This window comes from Oncorhynchus clarkii, chromosome 32, assembly GCF_045791955.1.
Source record: "Oncorhynchus clarkii lewisi isolate Uvic-CL-2024 chromosome 32, UVic_Ocla_1.0, whole genome shotgun sequence".
Lineage (NCBI taxonomy): Eukaryota > Metazoa > Chordata > Actinopteri > Salmoniformes > Salmonidae > Oncorhynchus > Oncorhynchus clarkii.
In genome coordinates, this window is record NC_092178.1 from 21,582,973 (window position 1) to 21,603,244 (window position 20,272).

The following is a 20,272-nucleotide window of genomic DNA, read 5'->3' on the forward strand; positions in this document are numbered from 1 at the left end:
GTGCTGCACCTCGTTCTCCTCTCCCTCCTGTTCTCAACCTCCCTAACTCAACACCCTCTCAGTCCACTGGGTCAGCTATAGACCTGAGCCACTTCACTGGTTGTGTATGTATTCTGAAGTTTACCTTACAAGGCATGCCCAAGGGCCATAGATAGAGAACCATTGAAAAACTGCAATATTTCCTTGATAGCCTTTTGTCTTTTTACTAAATGTTTTACCCCTAATTAGTGGTTCCTTCTTGTCTTTTCTGGGTCCAGGTAATTGACAGTACTTCTATGTGCTGTGTTGTAGAGGGTGGTGAATCGGTGGGGATATAAACACCACTCTGTCACATCTATTTCCCCCTCAATAGTGGGATGATGAAGTGGTATTAATGGCTACAGTGTTTGAGTGACTGTAGAGACATAGCATGTGCATGCACACACACACTCGTATGCGTACACACACTCGCACGCATACACACACACACACACACACACACACACACACACACACACACACACACACACACACACACACACACACACACACATACAGAGGATGAAAGCAAGGGCAGACAGTAACGTGAACAGAATAATGTGCCCACTCAAGTAGAGGACAAGTAGAGATCATAAAGAACGTTCTGTTCTCTTCTGATATCACTTGAACCAGACCCGATAACACTTCAGACTGGAGCTAGCTAATGGAATCTGAGACAATGGAGAAAGATACTGTGTTTTCATATGAAACTGGAGCACAACAGAAGCCAAGAGATAACACAGAAAATGTATGTAGCACTAAGTAACAGTTGACTTCTTAAGGAAGAACCTTTCACTCTGAAAAACAGGTGAAAACATTTCAAAATAGTAAGTCAATGCTTAATAAATGCGTAGTATTGCTCGGTAAAGAGACCCTAACATTGGAAACAGTTTGCTGTGCCTCGGTTAACAATGTACTCAAACTACTCCGGAATACCTCTAACTCTGTGGTTAGGGGAAGAAAAAACTAAGATCTTGGACATTGAACAGATAGATGTCTCACAACTCTAGTTTGGTCATGATGACATGAAAAACAGCAAAGATCTTGGATAGAGAAGAGATAAATAGATAAATGTTTGTGTATCATGTGAGGGAATGCAAACAAAACCAGGTCCATTCGTCAGTTTCAATAAGCCGTAACTTTTATTGCACATTCCTGTTTGGTCTTGCAACGACCTTTCACCTTTTTAACCATTGACCTCGGTCTGGACTAGACACTTCAGTCGGGAGTAGGGTGAAGTTGCTCATAGAAACTGATCTAGGAACATATTTGCACATTCCACTCTAATGGTTAGGGTTTAGGCAGGGTAAGCTGATCCTAGATCTGTGCCTAAGGCCAACTTCTACCCAAGCAGTAACGCAGTCCGGAACCAGAGAAAGAAGGATGGACATTGGTGATATCACAGAGGAGAGTAGGAAATACATGTGAGAGCCAAGAGTTGACTGATCCTTCAGTTCCATTGAGCTCCATAGAATTCTGCTCCTTGTGACAGATTACTTCCTGGAGAATGTTGGGGCTTTATGACATCATTATCTAGTCCTTCTTAATCTGGTTCCTTGAAAGTCTCCCACAAAATATACATCTGAACACCCTTCTGACACAGATACACATCATCATTCTTAGTTCGGATTTATTTTTCTCTTTTTCTGTGACAATACCTGCGACATGCTTCAAAATCTTCATTTTGGCAAACCACAAATAAATTAAAACACAAACATTCAGAGAACACAACGTGACAGTATTTTTTAGGGTAGTCGGAAAGAAAAATATACATACAGAAAACAGAAATCAAGAGAACAAGAGAAGAGAAGCATTTTACTGTTCGTTTTTTACCCCGACTTCGTTTTTTTCGTTGCTTTTCTTGAAAAAAAGATAGCTAGCTACCAATCACTTACCACATGCAGATATAATACAGAATCGATTCACTCAGTTAGTGTCTGCAAACTACCGATCTAAACTATATCACAAAATGATACTTTTTAAACCAGCAAACACCCATTTTGGAGATATTTCATCTTCTATTAATTGTTCACTTTACAGTAGATTTCTCCTCTCATCGTAACGCCCAGTGAAACACCCACAGCCAACCCTGACTTCACTGCCCACAAAAGAAGAGAGAAGACCATCATCAGCATTGACTTATGCCTCATCCCAAATGGCACCCTATTCCCTACATAGGGCTCTAGTCAAAAGTAGTGCACTAGATGGGTATTACAGTAGGGTACCATTTTGAAACCTACCCTTTCCCATGATTAGATACCAGATGGTGATTTCTTTAACTTTCTCCAAGGGAGCATCACAGACACAGCAACCCCTCTCACACACATGTCATCCCCCCCAATGAGGAACATACTGTATAAGAACATGCTGTATGAACATTGCCTTACACACAATGTAAAGCAAAAAATTAGATGTGCGGAAGTGAGAGTGACAGAATGTCAGAGCAGAGTTGGATGTGTGTGTGTGTGTGTGTGTGTGTGTGAGTGAGTGAGTGAGTGAGTGAGCAGAGCAGAGCAGGACATATGATGGCATCACTCTCACTAGTTATTCATCTGACAACTCTGTCTCTCTGTTCAAATTTCACTGGAATAAGCAGCTATCTCTCTGTAGTGCTCATTCACAGCCACACATATAATGCACGGCATAGGAGGGACTTGGAGTCTAGAGAGAGTGTGTGTGTGTGTGTGTGTAATTGTTATGAAACACACACACACACACACACGCTTCTCTTCAGCCATTTTGGATTCCAGCTGACATTTTGAGAAGCCGTCGGGAGACATCAAAGCTTGCCACGCACCCTTCTCTCTTCCTCTTCCTCCCGTGTTCCCTCTCTTCCTCCCTCTAATCCAGACATCAATCAGGAGCTCACTGAGACACGCTCATCTCTCAGAGGACACTCGTTTATTATTCCACCACTCCATCCTCACCAGGGCTCTGCTTTGTCCATCCTCATTTAGGGGTATCGTGTGTGTGTGTGTGTGTATGAATATCAGCGCTAAATGTTGAGGAGTGTGTGTGTGATGTGCCAATGCAAAATAGCCACTCTGAAGTGTGTGGTGTACAATCCCATGGGGAACTAGTAGCGATGATAATTTCCTCTGGTCAGGACATCATCATCATTACCCCTGTAAAAACATCTCCATACAGTAATAATGTACTAATACCATTACTGGCATACTGACGGTAAAAAGATCAGCACAGTACAGTTACCATCACATAGGAACACAATGAAAAACCATGTTGAGACACACACATGCATGAAAGCACACACACCCTTCATGTGCCTGGTTATTAGCTAGACCATCTGGTATCTAAATCATGGGAATTATAGCTGCTGGTCTTCTCCTACACATGATAATATGACGAGAGAGAGAGAGAGAGAGAGAGAGTGAGAGGTGAGAGAGATTAAGAGAGAGCTAGAAAGAGTAGAGAGAGAGAGGGGAGAGAGAGAGAGAGCGCTGTAGTTGACTGCCATTCTCTTCATCGTACAGAGTCTCTGGGTATAAAACAAGTGATGTTTTTTCTCCATTAGAAATCAATAACCATGTATGCAACACAGTGAGGTCTAAATTTAGCCACAAAGAGGGAGAGAATGAGAGAGAGGAGAACAAACGATAGAGAGATAGAGAGCACAGCTCTACATACATTACAATCTTCATGTTGCATTGAACTGTGAAAAACAGCACAGTCAAAAGGAAAAGAAAGGAACAGAGAGAAAAAGAAGAGAAAAGGAAGGGGTGAATGCGTGAGCTGCCGTCCTGCACTGCCAGTCTATTAAACATCAACAGGCTGGTTTGTAGGTAAAGGATCAAGCAGGCAGAGGGGATGGAAAGTTTGACTTCAGTTCAGTGCAGTGTGGTGCCAGCTTGGAGAGAAGGATGAGAGGAGAAGAGGAGAGGAGGGAAGGTGAGCAGGGAAGGTGGGGTAAAGGTTGGAGAGGAGAATACATCGCCCTCTTCGCAGTAGTCTTTCACAGTCTTTACCCGTAGATCCACACACAGTCTGTCTGAATGTCCCTCAGTGTGTGTGGGTGTGTGTGTGTCGGAAACCCAATCCATGGCCCGCTGTGACACACCCTCCACTGACAGACACACCTCACTCTGAACCCTCTATTCAGCCGAAGGGAGAGAAAGAGAAAGTGAAGGAGGGAGGGAACGAGGCCACAGAGGAGTGCAGCGCTGGAGGAATGTGGAGAAATGACCACTTGATGATGGCAATGATCGGCAAAGTGAAGAAGTAGACCTCGATGACGAGCGTTCGTTTGTTCATTTTTCTGAAGAGTTTCAGTGAGGTGATTGAAACAACAAAAACTAAAAACAAAACAACTGGAGCGGCGGAGCTGTAGTGTCAAGAAGGAGGAGGAGTTGAATTAGCGTGGTGTGTCGTGGTTAGCATGGCTAGCTAGCGTCATGGCCAACCTCTTTCCTCAGCCGTCAGACACAGGGGGGGAGACCCAGCCGTACTTCTCGTGGGTCTTCACCAGACTCTTAAAGGTGGCCTCTGCCTCTTTGCGGCTAAAAGCCTTCTTGGACTTCCCTGCTTTCCTGCAGATACGCCCCTACGGAGAGAGGGAGAGACATGATTAGTACAGTATTTACATAATTCATTGCCTCAACCAATCACTGATACTATAGAGACAGAGAGATAGATAATGAGTACATTACATCTGCATTCAACACCTCAAGTATTTTCACCCAACCACCATCTTCCATCTGGGTAATAAAAGAGCAACAACTGTATTTTCCTCGCACACAAAGGCTAATAATATATGTGGGAGAGAAGAAAAAGCAAAGAGAGAGTGTAGGCGGTGCATGTGACACTAAAGCTCATCGATCTCTTAGCAACGGTGGCTCAGTCTTCTCTAAAGAGCATTGTGTGGGTGGGAGAACAAAATAACACAACATAAAGTCCCTGACTTTATCTTAAAAATGTGAATATTTAGCCTCAGTGGCACAATAAGGGGCATACTAAAGCTAATATAAGATGCACGGCTGATTCTGCCTTTGGAGGCATCGTGTATTGTTTTAAATTACATCATCTAATTTATGATTCACCTCTGGAGCATAACGTGTCGGAGAGTCAACTCACACACCCACGTACACACACGCATGGAGAAAAAGAGAGAGAGAGAGAGAAGTGCTGAGAAAACACAGGCCAGAATGGCTCCTTGCCACCACAATGGTAAATCAGTTTCCATTGGACACACTTAAACCACATTAAAAAGTAATGTATTAAACGAGCGGCTCCTGTGTCTAGACGTCATTTTGGGTCATAGGGATCAAGAAATCTCTTTATGGCTCTGGTGAAAAGTAGTGCACGATGCTGACTCTGTCTGCATCTGAAATGGCACCCTATTCCTTATATTGTTCATTACCTAAGGATGTCATTTCTGGTCAGAAGTGTTGCACTTCATGTAGAACTTGAGATTGTTTCAGATACAGCCATTTTTGTGTCAAATGAAGGGCTTGTGTGTCTGGTCGGCCATTTTGTGTCTTGCGGATGCTGGGGGTGAGTAGGATGAGATCATAATGCTGAGTGGTCAGGTGATTAGCAACACAGTTTCCATGTCTGACTGAGCTGGTTAATGAGACTAAGTGACTCAGACAGATTAGAACAGGAACATAATAAGAACAGGAGGATCATCAGCTCAGGACTAAGGCTGTGTCTCAAAAGTTAGAGTGGTAGGCCCACTATAGGCAGTATCTCAATTGCATGCTCCTCGCGTCCTCTCTCTCCTCTCTCTTCGCCTCTTTCTCAAAACCCATTGAAGGAGAAGGTCAGAGGGGAGGGACCTCTGACTTTCTCATCCAATGTTTTTTTTTGAGAGGAGAGAGGACGCAATGAGTATGCAATTGAGAGTCTCCCATAGACTATTGATATGCTCACTCAAGACACTGAGTCAGCAGTAATGGCCACCTTTTCTCTCAAAACGACTAGAATGACTGGAAAAGTGAAAGAAATGTTTGTTATTTTACCAGGCAGAGGAATCCAGAAAAGACTTCAGTCGTCGAGACAGACACAACCTTCTTATGAATAAATCATCGAGTTCCTGAAACCTAGGACCCCTTCCTGAGAGGTGAAAGGTCAACTGCTTGCCTACCCATTCGTTAGCTTGGTATAATCCTGTCGATGTCTGAATAATATTATATTATGTGCCAGTTGCCGCTGTTAAAACCACGGATTTCTATATACATAGATGACTGACAGAGAGACTGGCCAGTGGATTAACACACACCCATTATTAGACCAATTACAATACACACACACATACACGCACGTATGCACAGCAGAAACTCTAAAATCTAATAAATTATGACCAATTAACCAATTAAATTTGAACCAATTTCCTGAATTGTCTTGCACTGATTGAATTAAACTGGATATCACAGCCATTTAAGAGCTAGGACTTATTTCCCCTAATCCACCTTGCCTGGAAGAGAGCAATGTAGAGACTGACTACCATGTGGTTTACATTGCATCAATCAACAATATCACTCCATCGGTCAGCACACTCCATTAACGGGCAACGATTATTTCCGTCCCTCTAGCCACCACAGCGGTTATTTCCTTCCCCTTAGCTGTGTGACGATTATTTCCGTCCCCTGTCTGACCTGTGCACTGGGTATTAACTTCCCCCTTGCCAGGGTGCCTATGTTTGCCAGGGGACAGGCTGCAGTGGTGGTGTGCGGGGACAGACTAGGGACTGAAATAACTCATTCCTGCCTTAGGGCATGTCCAGGCAGACGCTTAACGAGACAGAAATAACAGCGAGAGAGATAGAGAGAGAGGGGAGCAGGAAAGAGATGGAGAGAGAGAGAGAGAGAGAGAGAGAGAGAGAGAGAGAGAGAGAGAGAGAGAGGGAGCAGGAAAGAGATGGAGAGAGAGAGAGAGAGAGAGAGAGAGAGAGAAAAAACAGAGAGAGAGAGAGAGAGAGTGAGAGAATGAGAGTGTGTGAGAGAGAGAGAGAGAGAGAGAGAGAGAGAGAGAGAGAGAGAGAGAGAGCAGGAAAGAGATGGAGAGAGAGAGAGAGAGAGAGAGAGAGAGAGAGAGACAGAGAGGTCAAAAGAGAGCACTCATGAGCTCAGTGAGGTAAATGGGCAGCCTTTCTAAAAGCTCTTTGATTTGAGAATTAAAAAGAGGAAATTGAGCTTTAATTAACTCTCTAATGTTAGGAGGGAGGGAGTCAGAGAGAGGACAGGTGTGTGTGTGTGTGTGTTTGTGTGTGTGCGTACGGATGTCTTGGTGAGGTTGTATTTGCATCCAGAGTGTGTTGAAGCTGTACACTGCAGTAGTCTGTCATTGTTTATCTAGTTCACTTAAGCCTTCCCTCCCTCGCTTGCTCACGTCCAGTGGGACACACACTTGTCCGTTGTGTGAAGTGAAGTGGTTGATGGGTAATCTTGTGAATGGAGATCAGTCAATGGGCCAGGCGGCGATCCGCTCAGTGCCCCAGTGCATCTTGGGAAGAGGATTTGAACCTGGGATGATTGCATAACACCTGGCTACATGTGCCAGAGAACAGGATCAAGATGAATAAACATGCTATGGGACTGGAGAGGTGTACATATTATCAACACAACAACATATCACTGAAGACTTGTTGTTGACTGTGGAGATTAATGTGCAATATGCAAACAGATATACTGGAATTGCAATATGACGTGATGTGATGTCAACACATCATGTCTGATTGTGTGTAGCTTGTGCAACATGCAAATATACAGTACCAGTGAAAAGTTTGCACACCTACTCATTCAAGGGTCTTTCTTTATTTTTACTATTTTCTAAATTGTATAATAATAGTGAAAACATCACAACTATGAAATAACACATATGGAATCATGTAGTAACCAAGAAAGTGTTAAATAAATCAAAATGTATTTTTTATTTGCGATTTCTCAATGTAGTCACCCTTTGCCTTGACGACAGCTTTGCAGTCTTGGCATTCTCTCAACCAGCTTCATGAGGTAGTCACCAGGAATGCATTTCAATTAACAATTGTTAAAAGTTAATTTGTAGAATTTCTTTCCTTCTTAACGCGTTTGAGTCAATCAGTTGTGTTTTGACAAATTAGGGGTGGAATACAGAAGATAGCCCTATTTGGTAAAAGACTAAGTTCATATTATGGCAAGAACAGCTCAAATAAGCAAAGAGAAACGACAGTCCATCGTTACTTTAAGACAAGAAGGTGTCACACCCTGACCATAGTTTGCTTTGCATGTTCTATGTTTTGTTTGGTCAGGGTGTGATCTGAGTGGGCATTCTATGTTGGATGTCTTGTTTGTCTGTTTCTGTGTTTGGGCCTGATATGGTTCTCAATCAGAGGCAGGTGTTAGTCATTCTCTCTGATTGGGAGCCATATTTAGGTAGCCTGTTTTGTGTTGGGTTTTGTGGGTGATTGTTCCTGTCTTTGTGTTTGTTACACCAGATAGGGCTGTTTTCATTTTTTCACGGTTCTTGTTTTTGTATATTGTTCTATTGTCATCTTTATTAAAGATGTATCAAAATAACCACGCAGCGTTTTGGTCCGCCTTTCCTTCAACAGAAGAAAGCCGTGACAGAAGGTCAGTCAATGTGGAACATTTCAAGAACTTTTAAAGTTTCTTCAAGTGCAGTCGCAAAAACCATCAAGCGCAATGATGAAAATGGCTCTCATGAGGACCGACACATGAAAGGAAGACCCAGAGTTTATTAGAGTTACCTTCCTCAGAAATTGAGGCCCAAATAAATGCTTCACAGAGTTCAAGTAACAAACACATCTCAACATCAACTGTTCAGAGAATAATGTGTGAATCAGACCTACATGGTCGAATTGCTGCAAAGAAACCACTACTAAAGGACACCAATAAGAAGAGACATTAGACCGGTGGAAATCTGTCCTTTGATCTGATGAGTCCAAATTTGAGATTTTTTGTTCCAACCACCGTGTCTTTGTGAGACGCAGAGTAGGTGAATGGATGATCTCCGCATGTGTGGTTTCCACCGTGAAACATGGAGGAGGAGGTGTGATGATGTGGGGGTGCTTTGCTGGTGACACTGTCAGTGATTTATTTAGAATTCAAGACACACTTAACCAGCATGGCTACCACAGCATTCTGCATCGATACGCCATCCCATCTGGTTTGTGCTTAGTGAACTATCATTTTTTTTCAACCCAACACACCTTCAGGAGAGTGATGGAGTGCTGCATCAGATGATCTGGCCTCCACAATCACCCAACCTCAACCCAATTGAGATGCTTTAGGATGAGTTGGAACGCAGAGTGAAGGAAAAGCAGCCAACAAGTGCTCAGCATATGTGGGAACTCCTTCAAGACTGTTGGAAAACCATTCCAGGTGAAGCTGGTTGAGAGAATGCCAAGAGTGTACAAAGCTGCCATGAAGGACAAAGGGTTGCTATTACATCTATTTTGATGTATTTAACACTTTTATGGTTACTACATGATTCCATATTTGTTATTTCATAATGTTGATGTATTCACTTTATTCTACAATGTAGAAAATAGTAAAAATAAAGAAAAATCCTTGAATGAGTAGGTTTGACTGGTACTGTATTTATAAAGGGTTTGTAATAGGTTTATAAGTAGTTTACACCTATTATAGTTCCTTTTCTGTAGTTGTGCAACATACAAATAAATGTATAGAGGGTATGGGTTTATAAACTGTTTATAGACTTTTACTAATTGTAGAAAGGTAAAACATTTCAGAGTAAATTTGGTCTTAATTCAATAATGGTCCTCTCTGGATGTGGTTATGTTCATGGTCATGACCACTGACCCAAATAGCTGTGATAACATGTATGATAACACTGATAATCAGACAAGGCCAAACCGCTCCTAAAGACCATGCAGTACTTGAATTGGAGTGGTGCACCTCACATTTTCTACTGCTTGAGTACCGCTTATAGAATAATCACTTGGATATTAACTCTGGTACTGTAAAATTAAAGAACCAGCACTTTTTTCATTCAACTTCAATCTAGTCTAGTACACAGCAATGGGGAAACCATAGGAATCTATTGTCTTTCTATTCAGTAATTATATCATCCTCCCATGCAGGAGATATTATAGTTAGTTATATAGTTATATAGTTATTATTGGATGTGATTATTTCTCTCTCAAGCAGATCCACCACAGGGAACCACAGAGTAGCATTACTAGTAGCATTCAAGTAGGAATTACTGTGTTAGTTTCACGTTTGGTATGTGGCAAACCAATCACATGGGAAATCAGGATACACATTCAAACGCACAAGCAAAGACGCATGTGCACGCTCACACTTGCATAATTAATCAATATTGTTTTCATTAGCAAACTGGAGGAGGAAGGCACTGGGATGTAATTAGTGTACACTGACTGCAGAGCTGCTCTCACTCTCTCTCTTTCTCTCTCTCACACGCTCTGTCTCCCTTTTAATATCACCCCATCAGAGTGTAATCACAGATAAGATGGAAAAAACGAACTGCTAATCAAGATGCGTGTGTGTGTGTGTGTGTGTGTATGTGTGTGTGTAGGCTACTGTGTTTGTGCATGTGATTGATTGAGCAGCATTTAACTGCATTCTGAAGGCAAAAAAGTCCCCCTTGAAGCAGAATAATGATCACCAATTCCCCAGGAGAGCATTTCCTGTAGCAGCCATGATAGTTGAGTCTCCTTCACAGGCCTAAGGCCTCAGGCGGTGGGCCTGCTGCTCACAATGCATCATTAGGGACAAATATATTAAGTAAAATTAAATATTTGAGATGATGTGACCAACACCAATCTAGATTATTGATGTCTTTGCTATGGATCTCTTTGGGTGTTCTTCTTTACATTGCCCATGCATTTACGGTTGTGACCACATCATATGTGTCAATGTAACTATATCATTTGAAATGATACTACACTGAGTGTACAAAACAATAAGAACACTGGCTCTTTCCATGACATAGACTGACCAGGTGAATCCAGGTGAAAGCTATGATCCCTTCTTGATGTCACTTGTAAATCCACTTCAATCAGTGTAGATTAAGGGGGGGTTAAAGATTTGTTTGTTTGTTGATGAGACATGGATTGTGTATGTGTGCCATTCTGAGGGTGGTAGTAGGTGTCAGGTGCAATGTTTTAAGTTTGTCAAGAACTGCAATGCTGCTGGGTTTTTCACGCTCAAGGACATCCAGCCAACTTGACACAACTGTGGGAAGCATTGGAGTCAACATGGGCCAGCATCCCTGTGGAACGCTTTCGACACCTTGTAGAATACATGCCCTGACGAATTGAGGCTGTTCTGAGGGCAAAGGGGGTGCAACTCAATATTAGGAAGGTGTTCTTAAGGTTTTGTACACACCGATGGGATAAACGCCGATGTTCTGAAAATTACCTTGTAAATAATAGACAACGCAGAGTTCATTTTCCAAGGTAATGTACAGAACGGAGGCGTTTATCCCGCTTATACCACAGTTGCCAAAGAAAACAATACTAAAGCGCACATATACTGTAAAAATAACATGTTTTTGGGTATATTTTCATTTTGATAATGAATTCATACATCCTCCTCTTTCCACTTTGTTCTATCACCAGTTGTTAATTATTTTTGTTATTTCTCTATGTACATCGTTTGTTTTTTATGTTCCGTTGCCAGCCAACGGTTGCTTCCTAACTAGCCAACTCCGCTAACACAGTAATGTCAACCTGAGCCAGAATAACAGCAAAGTAGCAGCATTCACGTTTGTTTAGCAACATCTGTTTTGTAGCAACATCTATTTGGATACATCTGACCATAACAATGCCTGGTTTTGAACATTTGCTACCTCGTCAGGACACTGTTCATTACAGTAGTCGAGGATATCGCATTGCAAATGAAACACTTAGCAGAAGCTAGCTAAAGTAGAAGCTAGCTAAAGTAGAAGCTAGCTAAAGTGAAATAGTTTGATGCTAGCAAATCTGCCAATATAACAACCAAATTCAACAGTATCAGTGTCTGAAAACAGCTGGTTAAACTAGAAACATGTAGGACGATTTGACAGCATAGCACCACATGTGACATGACTGCAACATTATTGAAGGACCAGAGCAATTAATGTGCATCACGTTTCGTTGTCAGAAGATGCTGCCAGTGTTGCCAACAATTTTCCAAGGAAAGTAGTTGTTGGTTGCTGAATTTGTCGCCAGTTGACACCAATTTATGCTGTCCCTGTGTCTCTCATGTTTTCTATTTATGTCACGACTTCCACCGAAGTCGGCTCCTCTCCTTGTTTGGGCGGCGTTCGGCGGTCGGCGTCACCGGCCTTCTATCCATCGCCGCTCCATTTTTCATTTGTTTTGTCTTGTTCCCCGCACACCTGGTTTACATTCCCTAATCAAATTGTGTATATATATTCCTCTGTTCCCCCCATGTCATTGTGTGGTATTGTTTTTCTAAGTCCTGTCATCTCCTCCCTTTGCCCGGTCTCCCTACGTCCCTACAGACTGCGGAGGCCTTGTTGACACAAGTCTTAACGGCACTACGGGTGCCTGAGGATATAGTGTCTGATCGGGGTCCCCAGTTCACGTTGAGGGTCTGGAAGGCGTTCATGGAACGTCTGGGGGTCTCGGTCAGCCTTAGCTCAGGTTTTCACCCCGAGAGTAACGGGCAGGTGGAGAGAGTAAACCAGGATGTGGGTAGGTTTCTGAGGTCCTATTGCCAGGACCGGCTGGGGGAGAGGACAGCGTTTGTGCCCTGGGCGGAGATGGCCCAGAACTCACTCCGCCACTCCTCCACTAACCTCACCCCCTTCCAGTGTGTATTGGGGTATCAGCTGGTTCTGGCTCCTTGGCATCAGAGTCAGATCGAGGCTCATGCGGTGGACGACTGGTTCCGGCGCGCGGAGGAGACATGGGACGCTGCTCATGTCCACATTCAGCGCGCCGTGCTGCGCCAGAAAGTGGGCACAGACCGTCACCGCAGTGAGGCCCCGGTGCGACCGGGTCCGGCTCTCGACCCGAAACCTGCCCCTCCGCCTGCCCTGCCGGAAGCTGGGCCCGCGGTTTGTGGGTCAATTCTAAGTCCTGAGGAGACTGAACGAGGTATGTTACAGGTTACAGCTTCCCCCCGATTACCGTATTAACCCCTCGTTCCATGTGTCTCTCCTCAGGCCGGTGGTGGCTGGTCCGATCCAGAAGTCTGAGGTGCGGGAGGTTCCTCCGCCCCCTCTGGACATCGAGGGGGCCCTGGCGTACTCTGTGTGTTCCATCCTGGATTCGAGGTGTCGGGAGAGGGGCCTACAGTACCTCGTGGAGTGGGAGGGGTACGGTCCGGAGGAGAGGTGCTGGGTTCCGGTGGCGGACGTGTTGGACACCGAACTGCTGTGGGAGTTCCACCGTCTCCGGCAAATCGCCCTGCACCTCGCCCTACGGGTCGTCCCTGAGGCCGTGTTTGTTTTGTGTTACGTGTTTTATGTGGCGCGCCAGGCTGGTTTTCCATGTTCTGTGTTTATTTTCACGAAGTATGTTTATTTGGTAAACTACAGCTTTTGTGACTGTTTTCGCACTTTGCACTTTTGCCATTTTTGCTGGAGCTTTTGACGCAGTTGCGTCCGTCTGCTGTTTGCTCCTGCAATAATAAAGTGTGCACCTGTTCACAACTCTCTGCTCTCCTGCACCTGACTTCGCTACCAGTACACACACCCGTGACAATTTATTTTATTTAATTAGGTAAGTAAGTTAAGTACAAATTATTTTTTACAATGACGGCCTACCGCGGCCAGTCACTAACCTGGACGACGCTGGGCCAATTGTGCGCCGCCCTATGGGACTCCCAATCATGGCCGGTTGTGATACAGCCTGGAATTGCACCAGGGTCTGTAGTGATGCCTCTAGCACTGAGATGCAGTGCCTTAGACGGCTACGCCACTCGGGAGCCCGAGCTCATGCAATGATAAATTATCCAAAGTAAAATATAATATTTGAAGGAGAACAACAAGGAACCGAATTAATACATTCACTTCACTTGCTGCTGAAGACCGAGAGGCTGGAGAGGACTGAGAGGCGGGGGAAGGGGCACAAGTGATGGGTGCACACACACGCAGCAGCCGGCTAAGGCAGAGCCGCAAGCGGCACAGCTGAGCTCAGCCGAGCAGGCACACACACCAACAAGAAAGTCACTAAATCAAACAAAAGTTGCTGTTTTTTCCCTCATTTTCCTCCAATTTCAGTTTGTGTGGTTGTTGGTTTAGCTTTTTGTTACTTTCTAGCAAGTGCGGTCTCAATGCAGTAATTTATATTGACATCATGATTAGGTGTCTCTTTGCATCCCGATATCGGATGCATGACTTGACCTTCGCCTCTCCCGAGCCCGTTGGGGAGTTACAGTGATAAGACAATATTATAATTACCAATTGGATATCGTGAAATTGGGGCAAAAAAGGGGTCAAAATTACTACAAAAATAAAAAGCAACAACACTTTTGTCACATGATCCATTTGAAGGTTCAGGATTCCGACCCGGTTGTCATGTCAACACAGCTGTCAGTGCTGAGCAGCACAACCCATGATCATGATTGACAGATCAAGACACTTTTATACAGGAGATGTATAAACATTATTGTACATGGTTTAGCAGTCAATAAATGTAATTGCTAAGTGAATCAATTTCAACTGACCAGTTTCCACTGAAATTGTCCACCATTAACTATGATAGCTAGTTTATTTCATTGCTTGCCTGGTTAGCTCATTGCAAGCTAGCGAGCTGTGATGTGTTTGCAATGTCATTTTGGCTACCTAGCTAAATTATACAGGCTGCAGTTATTTTATATGCTTGCTGTTACAATAACCAAACGGTTGGATAAACAAATACTTTGTGAAACCACAATGTAATGCAGCAGATGACATGGTGTGAGTTTAGAATTCTCAAACAAGTAGCTTCAATTTGATTGACTGCTGCATGCAATTTTAATCGGGTTTGAGTTGCTTCATGTAACAGTAAAAGTAAAAAATAAACCCCTCTTATGTCGCTGGAGGGGAGGGGGGGGGTCCTTGATATTTTTACATAAGTTCCTCTTGTCATGCACAAATGCACCTGTTAAGAAACTACCCGTGAGAACTGTTAGAGCTCCCTGGATCGATGATGAATTAAATAATTGTATGGTTCAAAGAAATGATGCAAAAAGGTGGCTAACAAGTCAGGCTGCTCAGCTGATTGGTTGACCTACTGTCAATTGAGAAGTGTTGTGACTAAAATGAACCACAAAAAATAATACATTATATTACCAAACAAGATAAATTACGAAATTAAACTCCCATGCTCACCTATTCCATATCTCGCCATTTATCAAATGATATGGGGTGACCTTGTCATTCTATGTTAGACATTTATTTTCCCCACTAACGGTGAGGATTTCTGGAGGTGATAAAGGATGATGCATTCCGATGAGGAGGTAGGAGGATGAATATACATCTCACACAGAGTAGAGAACATTCAGAGCACAGCTGCGAAATGGCGGCTGTAATGTCACAGCTAAAGACTAATCACGTCTAAAATGTGTAGATTGATTTCTGCTTCTCTCTCCTTCGCTCTCTCTCTCTCTCTCCCTCTGAGACGTGGGAGAGAAATAGGTCTCCCAATATGAAATCTGTATCACAATAAAACAACATTCCGATTCAACACAGTTTGGCAGATATGAACACGGGTAAGCTACTACATTGACAGCTTTTACGCAGTACGGTTACACTAAACATTGCGCATGACGCATGAGTGTCAACATTCAACACCAAGACTTTACCGTCCACTGCGTCTCGTTTTTCAAAACAACACGCACAAGGGACTGGGGGATAGAGACCCATGCATTAATAAAACAAATAGATCCTCACCTGTCCTTTTACGAGACTTGCGGCAAATTGCCTCATCACGGCTTCCACTGTGTAGGCGCTGGACCATCCGCGGGGGGTTAACAGCTCCATACATATCGCTCCGCCATCCAGCACGTACCCGTTTTCCAACCGGGGGGTGAGAACCCGCATGAAAGGCGGAGAGAAGGGGAAATTGTCGGGGAAAGAGACATTCAGCAGTATGAACTCGGTGTTCGTTTCTTTCATGTCCTGCCACAGCGCCGAGTCTTTGTCTACCTGGTGGAGCTTGACGTTCCAGTCAAATAGGTTGTCGTCGACCAGCTCGACCGTTATAAAGTTGTCTCCCAACCGCCGGATCTCCTGGAGTTCCTTCATGAGTCTTCTCGTCCGGACTTGGGTGCAGTGCTGCCGGTGAGGGGCTAGTGGTGGTATCGAGGCACTGGTCGCTGATTTCCCAACCCCGATCCCACCTCCTCCTCCTCCGCCTCCCATCTGCTGTTTCTCCTTGGTGTCCTTGGCCTGTTGCTTATCCTTTACGGACGGTTTGTCCTTGCTGCTGTGCTGATCCAGCTTCTTCGCTTTTATCTCGGGGGTGCTGAGGAGGTTGTTGGTCTCGTTGGTGGTCTGAGAGTGCTGCTTGGCGTTGTTCTTGGTGTTCCCCTTGGTCCCCTTTAGCGAGCCCTGGTGATGCTTGGGGTCCTCTGTGTCCCGGTCGTGAAGACGAATCAGACCGATTTTACGCAGTAGAGTGGCCATTATGTCTCCGCCGAGCGCAGGGCGATCGAGATTCACGATTCTCCCTTTATAGCCAACCACTGATGTTAGACGGTGAAACCGTAAAAAAACCTCTGCACCGCAATCCCTCAGCTATACTGCAGCCTCTGGACAGACGCTTGCACGTAGCCTATTCCTTCTTCAGTGCATCATTCTGACGAGGTCCGACTGAAAAACACACACACCATTAATAAACCGATGAACTGCTGTCTATTCGTTTTGCAGTTTAATGAATCTGCCACTGAAGATAAAATAATCCTATTCAATAGTAGCGTAGTGGACTGACTGTGTTGTGGCAAATGACTGCATTCCTAGTGGCGATCAATGGCTGCTGAATATCGCTGCTATTATCCAATAAACTACATAGGGTACAGAATAGATAGCTGCTTTGAAATATGCATTTACACTGTTATTACTCTTATAAACGGTTATAATTCACACATAGCACACCACCTCTATTTTAATATACACATCGATTTACCATTTATAATTCCGTTCGGAAAAATTAAACCCCCAATGTCCTCGTGTAACCTATGCGACGAAAAGGCGAGTCTTCAGCTGCATTGACAGCAGCTATTACAGTGGAGAGAGAGGGATATTAAACGGTTACCATCCAACAAAGCGAGCTAAAGCCTTTGATTTAACTGCAGCTGCCGCGACACTGTCTCTAATGTTACTGAGGACGAACCAACCCCGCTAATCCTTGGCGAGGACTCACACAATCCTCGTTAGCTCGCCGCGCTCACACACACACAAATAGCAGCGGAAAGGGACGACCGGTCAGACGTGGGTTGGCTTCCGCTGCTCTACCTGGTTTGAATGGTTAATGATGTGGAGAGAGGGGGCTGGCTAGATGTGGACGAAAGAGGAGAAAGTGAAAGTGGGCTGGGCTTTTCAGCCAATGTCATCCTATCATAGCCGATACGTAAGAGCTTTTCCCACTCCCGTAATATAGGCCTATATGCCTCAGGACTGGGGCCAATGCCATTTAAATTCCAGTCAATTCAGAAAGCAGGGTGATGTCAGCATTAGTGGGACATCAGGTGTAGTGGTACATTTTCGATAGATTGTACTGAACTATGGTAATTTTGCAACCCATGCACAACAAAAGTTATTTGGTTTCTCCTGAATGTGTTCTGTGTATGAACAAATAGCTGTGGGTTAGTGTGACGTCATTGTAGTGTGTGTGGTCAGGTTTCCTAGATGGGGTGACCCATTAAAACTCATGAAACACCCGCCAGTGGCTTGCGAAAGTATTCACCCTGCTTGGCATTTTTCCTATTTTTTTGCCTTACAACCTGGAATTAAAATTGATTTTGGGGGGGGGGGGGGTTGTATCATTTGATTTACACAACATGCCTATCACTTTGAAGATGCACAATATTTTTTTTATTGTGAAACAAACAAGAAATAAGACCAAAAAAACAAAAACTTGAGCGTGCATAACTATTCACTCCCCCAAAGTCAATACTTTGTAGAGCCACCTTTTGCAGCAATTTCAGCTGCAAGTTTCTTGGGGTATGTCTCTGTAAACTTGGCACGTCTAGCCACTGGGATTTTTGCCCATTCTTCAAGGCAAAACTGCTCCAGCTCCTTCAAGTTGGATGGGTCCTGCTGGTGTACAGCAATCTTTAAGTTATACCACATATTCTCAATTGGATTGAGGTCTGGGCTTTGACTAGGCCATTGCAAGACATTTAAATGTTTCCCCTTAAACCACTTAAGGGTTGCTTTAGCAGTATGCTTAGGGTCATTGTCCTGCTGGAAGGTGAACCTCCGCCCTAGTCTCAAATCTCTGGAAGACTTTCCCTCAAGAATTTCCCTGTATTTGCGCCCTCCATCATTCCTTCAACTGTGACCAGTTTCCCAGTCCCTGCAGATGAAAAACATCCCCACAGCATGATACTGCCACCACCATGCTGGGATGGTGTTCTCGGGGTGATGATGAGAGGTGTTGGGTTTGCTCCAGACATAGTGTTTTCTTTGATGGCCAAAAAGCTACATTTTAGTCTCATGTGACCAGAGTACATGTCTCCCACATGCCCTTTGGCGAAAACCAAACGTGTTTGCTTATTTTTTTCTTTAAGCAATGGCTTTTTTTCTGGCCACTCTTCCATAAAGCCCAGCTCTGTGGTGTGTATGGCTTGAAGTGGTCCTATGGACAGATACTCCAATCTCCGCTTTGGAGCTTTGCAGCTCCTTCAGGGTTATCTTTGGTCTCCTTGTTGCTTCTCTGATTAATGCCCTCCTTGCCTGGTCCATGAGTTTTGGTGGGCTGCCCTCTCATGGCAGGTTTGTTGTGGTGCCATATTCTTTAAAAAAAAATTATAATGGATTTAATGGTGCTCCGTGGGATGTTCGATGTTTCTGATATTTATCTTTTTAACCCAACCCTGTACTACTCCACAACTTTGTCCCTGACCTGTTTGGATAGCTTCTTGGTCTTCATGGTGCCGCTTGCTTGGTGGTGCCGCTTGCTTAGTGGTGTTGCAGACTCTGGGGCCTTTCAGAACAGGAGTATATATACTGAACTCATGTGACAGATCATGTGACGCTTAGATAGCACACAGGTGGACTTTATTTAACTAATTATGCGACTTCTGAAGGTAATTGGTTGCACCAGAACTTATTTAAGGGCTTCATAGCAAATGGGGTGAATACATATGCACGCACCACTTTTTTTATTTTTTATTATTTTTTAAAACATGTTATTTTTTTCACTTTACTCCACCATTTTGGACTATTTTGTGTATGTCCATTACATAAAATCAATTTAAATTACAGGTTGTAATGCAAAATTGGAAAAACACCAAGAGGGATGAATAATAAAAAAAACTTTTTCCGATTGTTTGGGCCTGGCTCCCCAGTGGCTAGGCCTTGGTTCCCAAGTGGGTGGACCTATGCCCAGTCATGTGAAATCCATAGATTAGGGCCGAATTTCCTTATGAACTGTAACTTAGTAAAATTGTTGAAATTGTTGCATGTTGTGTTTATATTTTTGCTCAGTATATAATAACCATTCATGTAAAAAGTTATTAGATTTCATGAAATTAGATTTTTAGTGCTGTTCCACTTCCCCTGAATTGTGTGTGAATAGTGGGACCTTTTCAGCTACAAAACAAACCTTTAATAAATGTAAATGTATTTCCCTTCATTAGATATTCTATAAAAACACTGAAATATGTTGTTTTAGTTGTTCATAACATCTCTGAATCGATTTTAGATGCTATATAGTAAATAGTAGAGGTGTTTCAGGATCAAGTAAAAGCTGTACAGACTCCCTTAGTTAGATTTTCACCAAGATCTTGGAATGTCTTCAAATACATTTTCTAATGGCATGGAGAGGTTTGTTTTAAACGGTTATTGTCACAAAATTGTAAAAACAGAGTGTGTTATCTACAAGCTTCTACAAAGTCTTATTGATGAGTTCATGACAAGTGTGAGGTCCAGTGGAACACTAATGTATTTCCAATGAGAAAAATAGTGTCCCAGTTCATTTACTAAAGTGTCCCACTAACTGAAAGCCATGCTTTAGCAAACGTATAGGTCTGATGTTCTTTTAGTGGTTGTAGCATCCACTGAATAATACATTTTCAAGTTGTTTGATCATAAACATTTAGATAAGACCTTAATTGAAATTAGCATCACTAGAGTAGGGGTAAACTGATTTTGATTGTCT

At 43.5% G+C, this 20,272-nt stretch overlaps 1 protein-coding gene across 1 annotated transcript; it reads right to left on the reverse strand.

Moving 5' to 3' along the window:
- Nucleotides 1-1,631: 1,631 nt before the first annotated feature.
- LOC139392308 (ubiquitin-conjugating enzyme E2Q-like protein 1) lies at nt 1,632-17,426 on the reverse strand. The gene is made up of 3 exons (XM_071140206.1): nt 17,075-17,426; nt 15,841-16,761; nt 1,632-4,576 (listed from the first exon to the last, which is right to left on the reverse strand). The coding sequence occupies exons 2-3, from the start codon at nt 16,573-16,575 to the stop codon at nt 4,445-4,447; spliced, it is 867 nt and encodes a 288-aa protein (XP_070996307.1). The 5' UTR covers nt 16,576-16,761; nt 17,075-17,426; the 3' UTR covers nt 1,632-4,444.
- Nucleotides 17,427-20,272: the final 2,846 nt, after the last annotated feature.

Coding starts and splice junctions, on each gene's coding strand:
- LOC139392308 (XM_071140206.1), bottom strand. CDS start 16,575: ATGGCCACTCTACTGCGTAAAATCGGTCTGATTCGTCTTCACGACCGG. Junction 4,577..15,840: donor CAAGTCTCGTAAAAGGACAG/GTGAGGATCTAT, acceptor CTCTCTCCGTAG/GGGCGTATCTGCAGGAAAGC.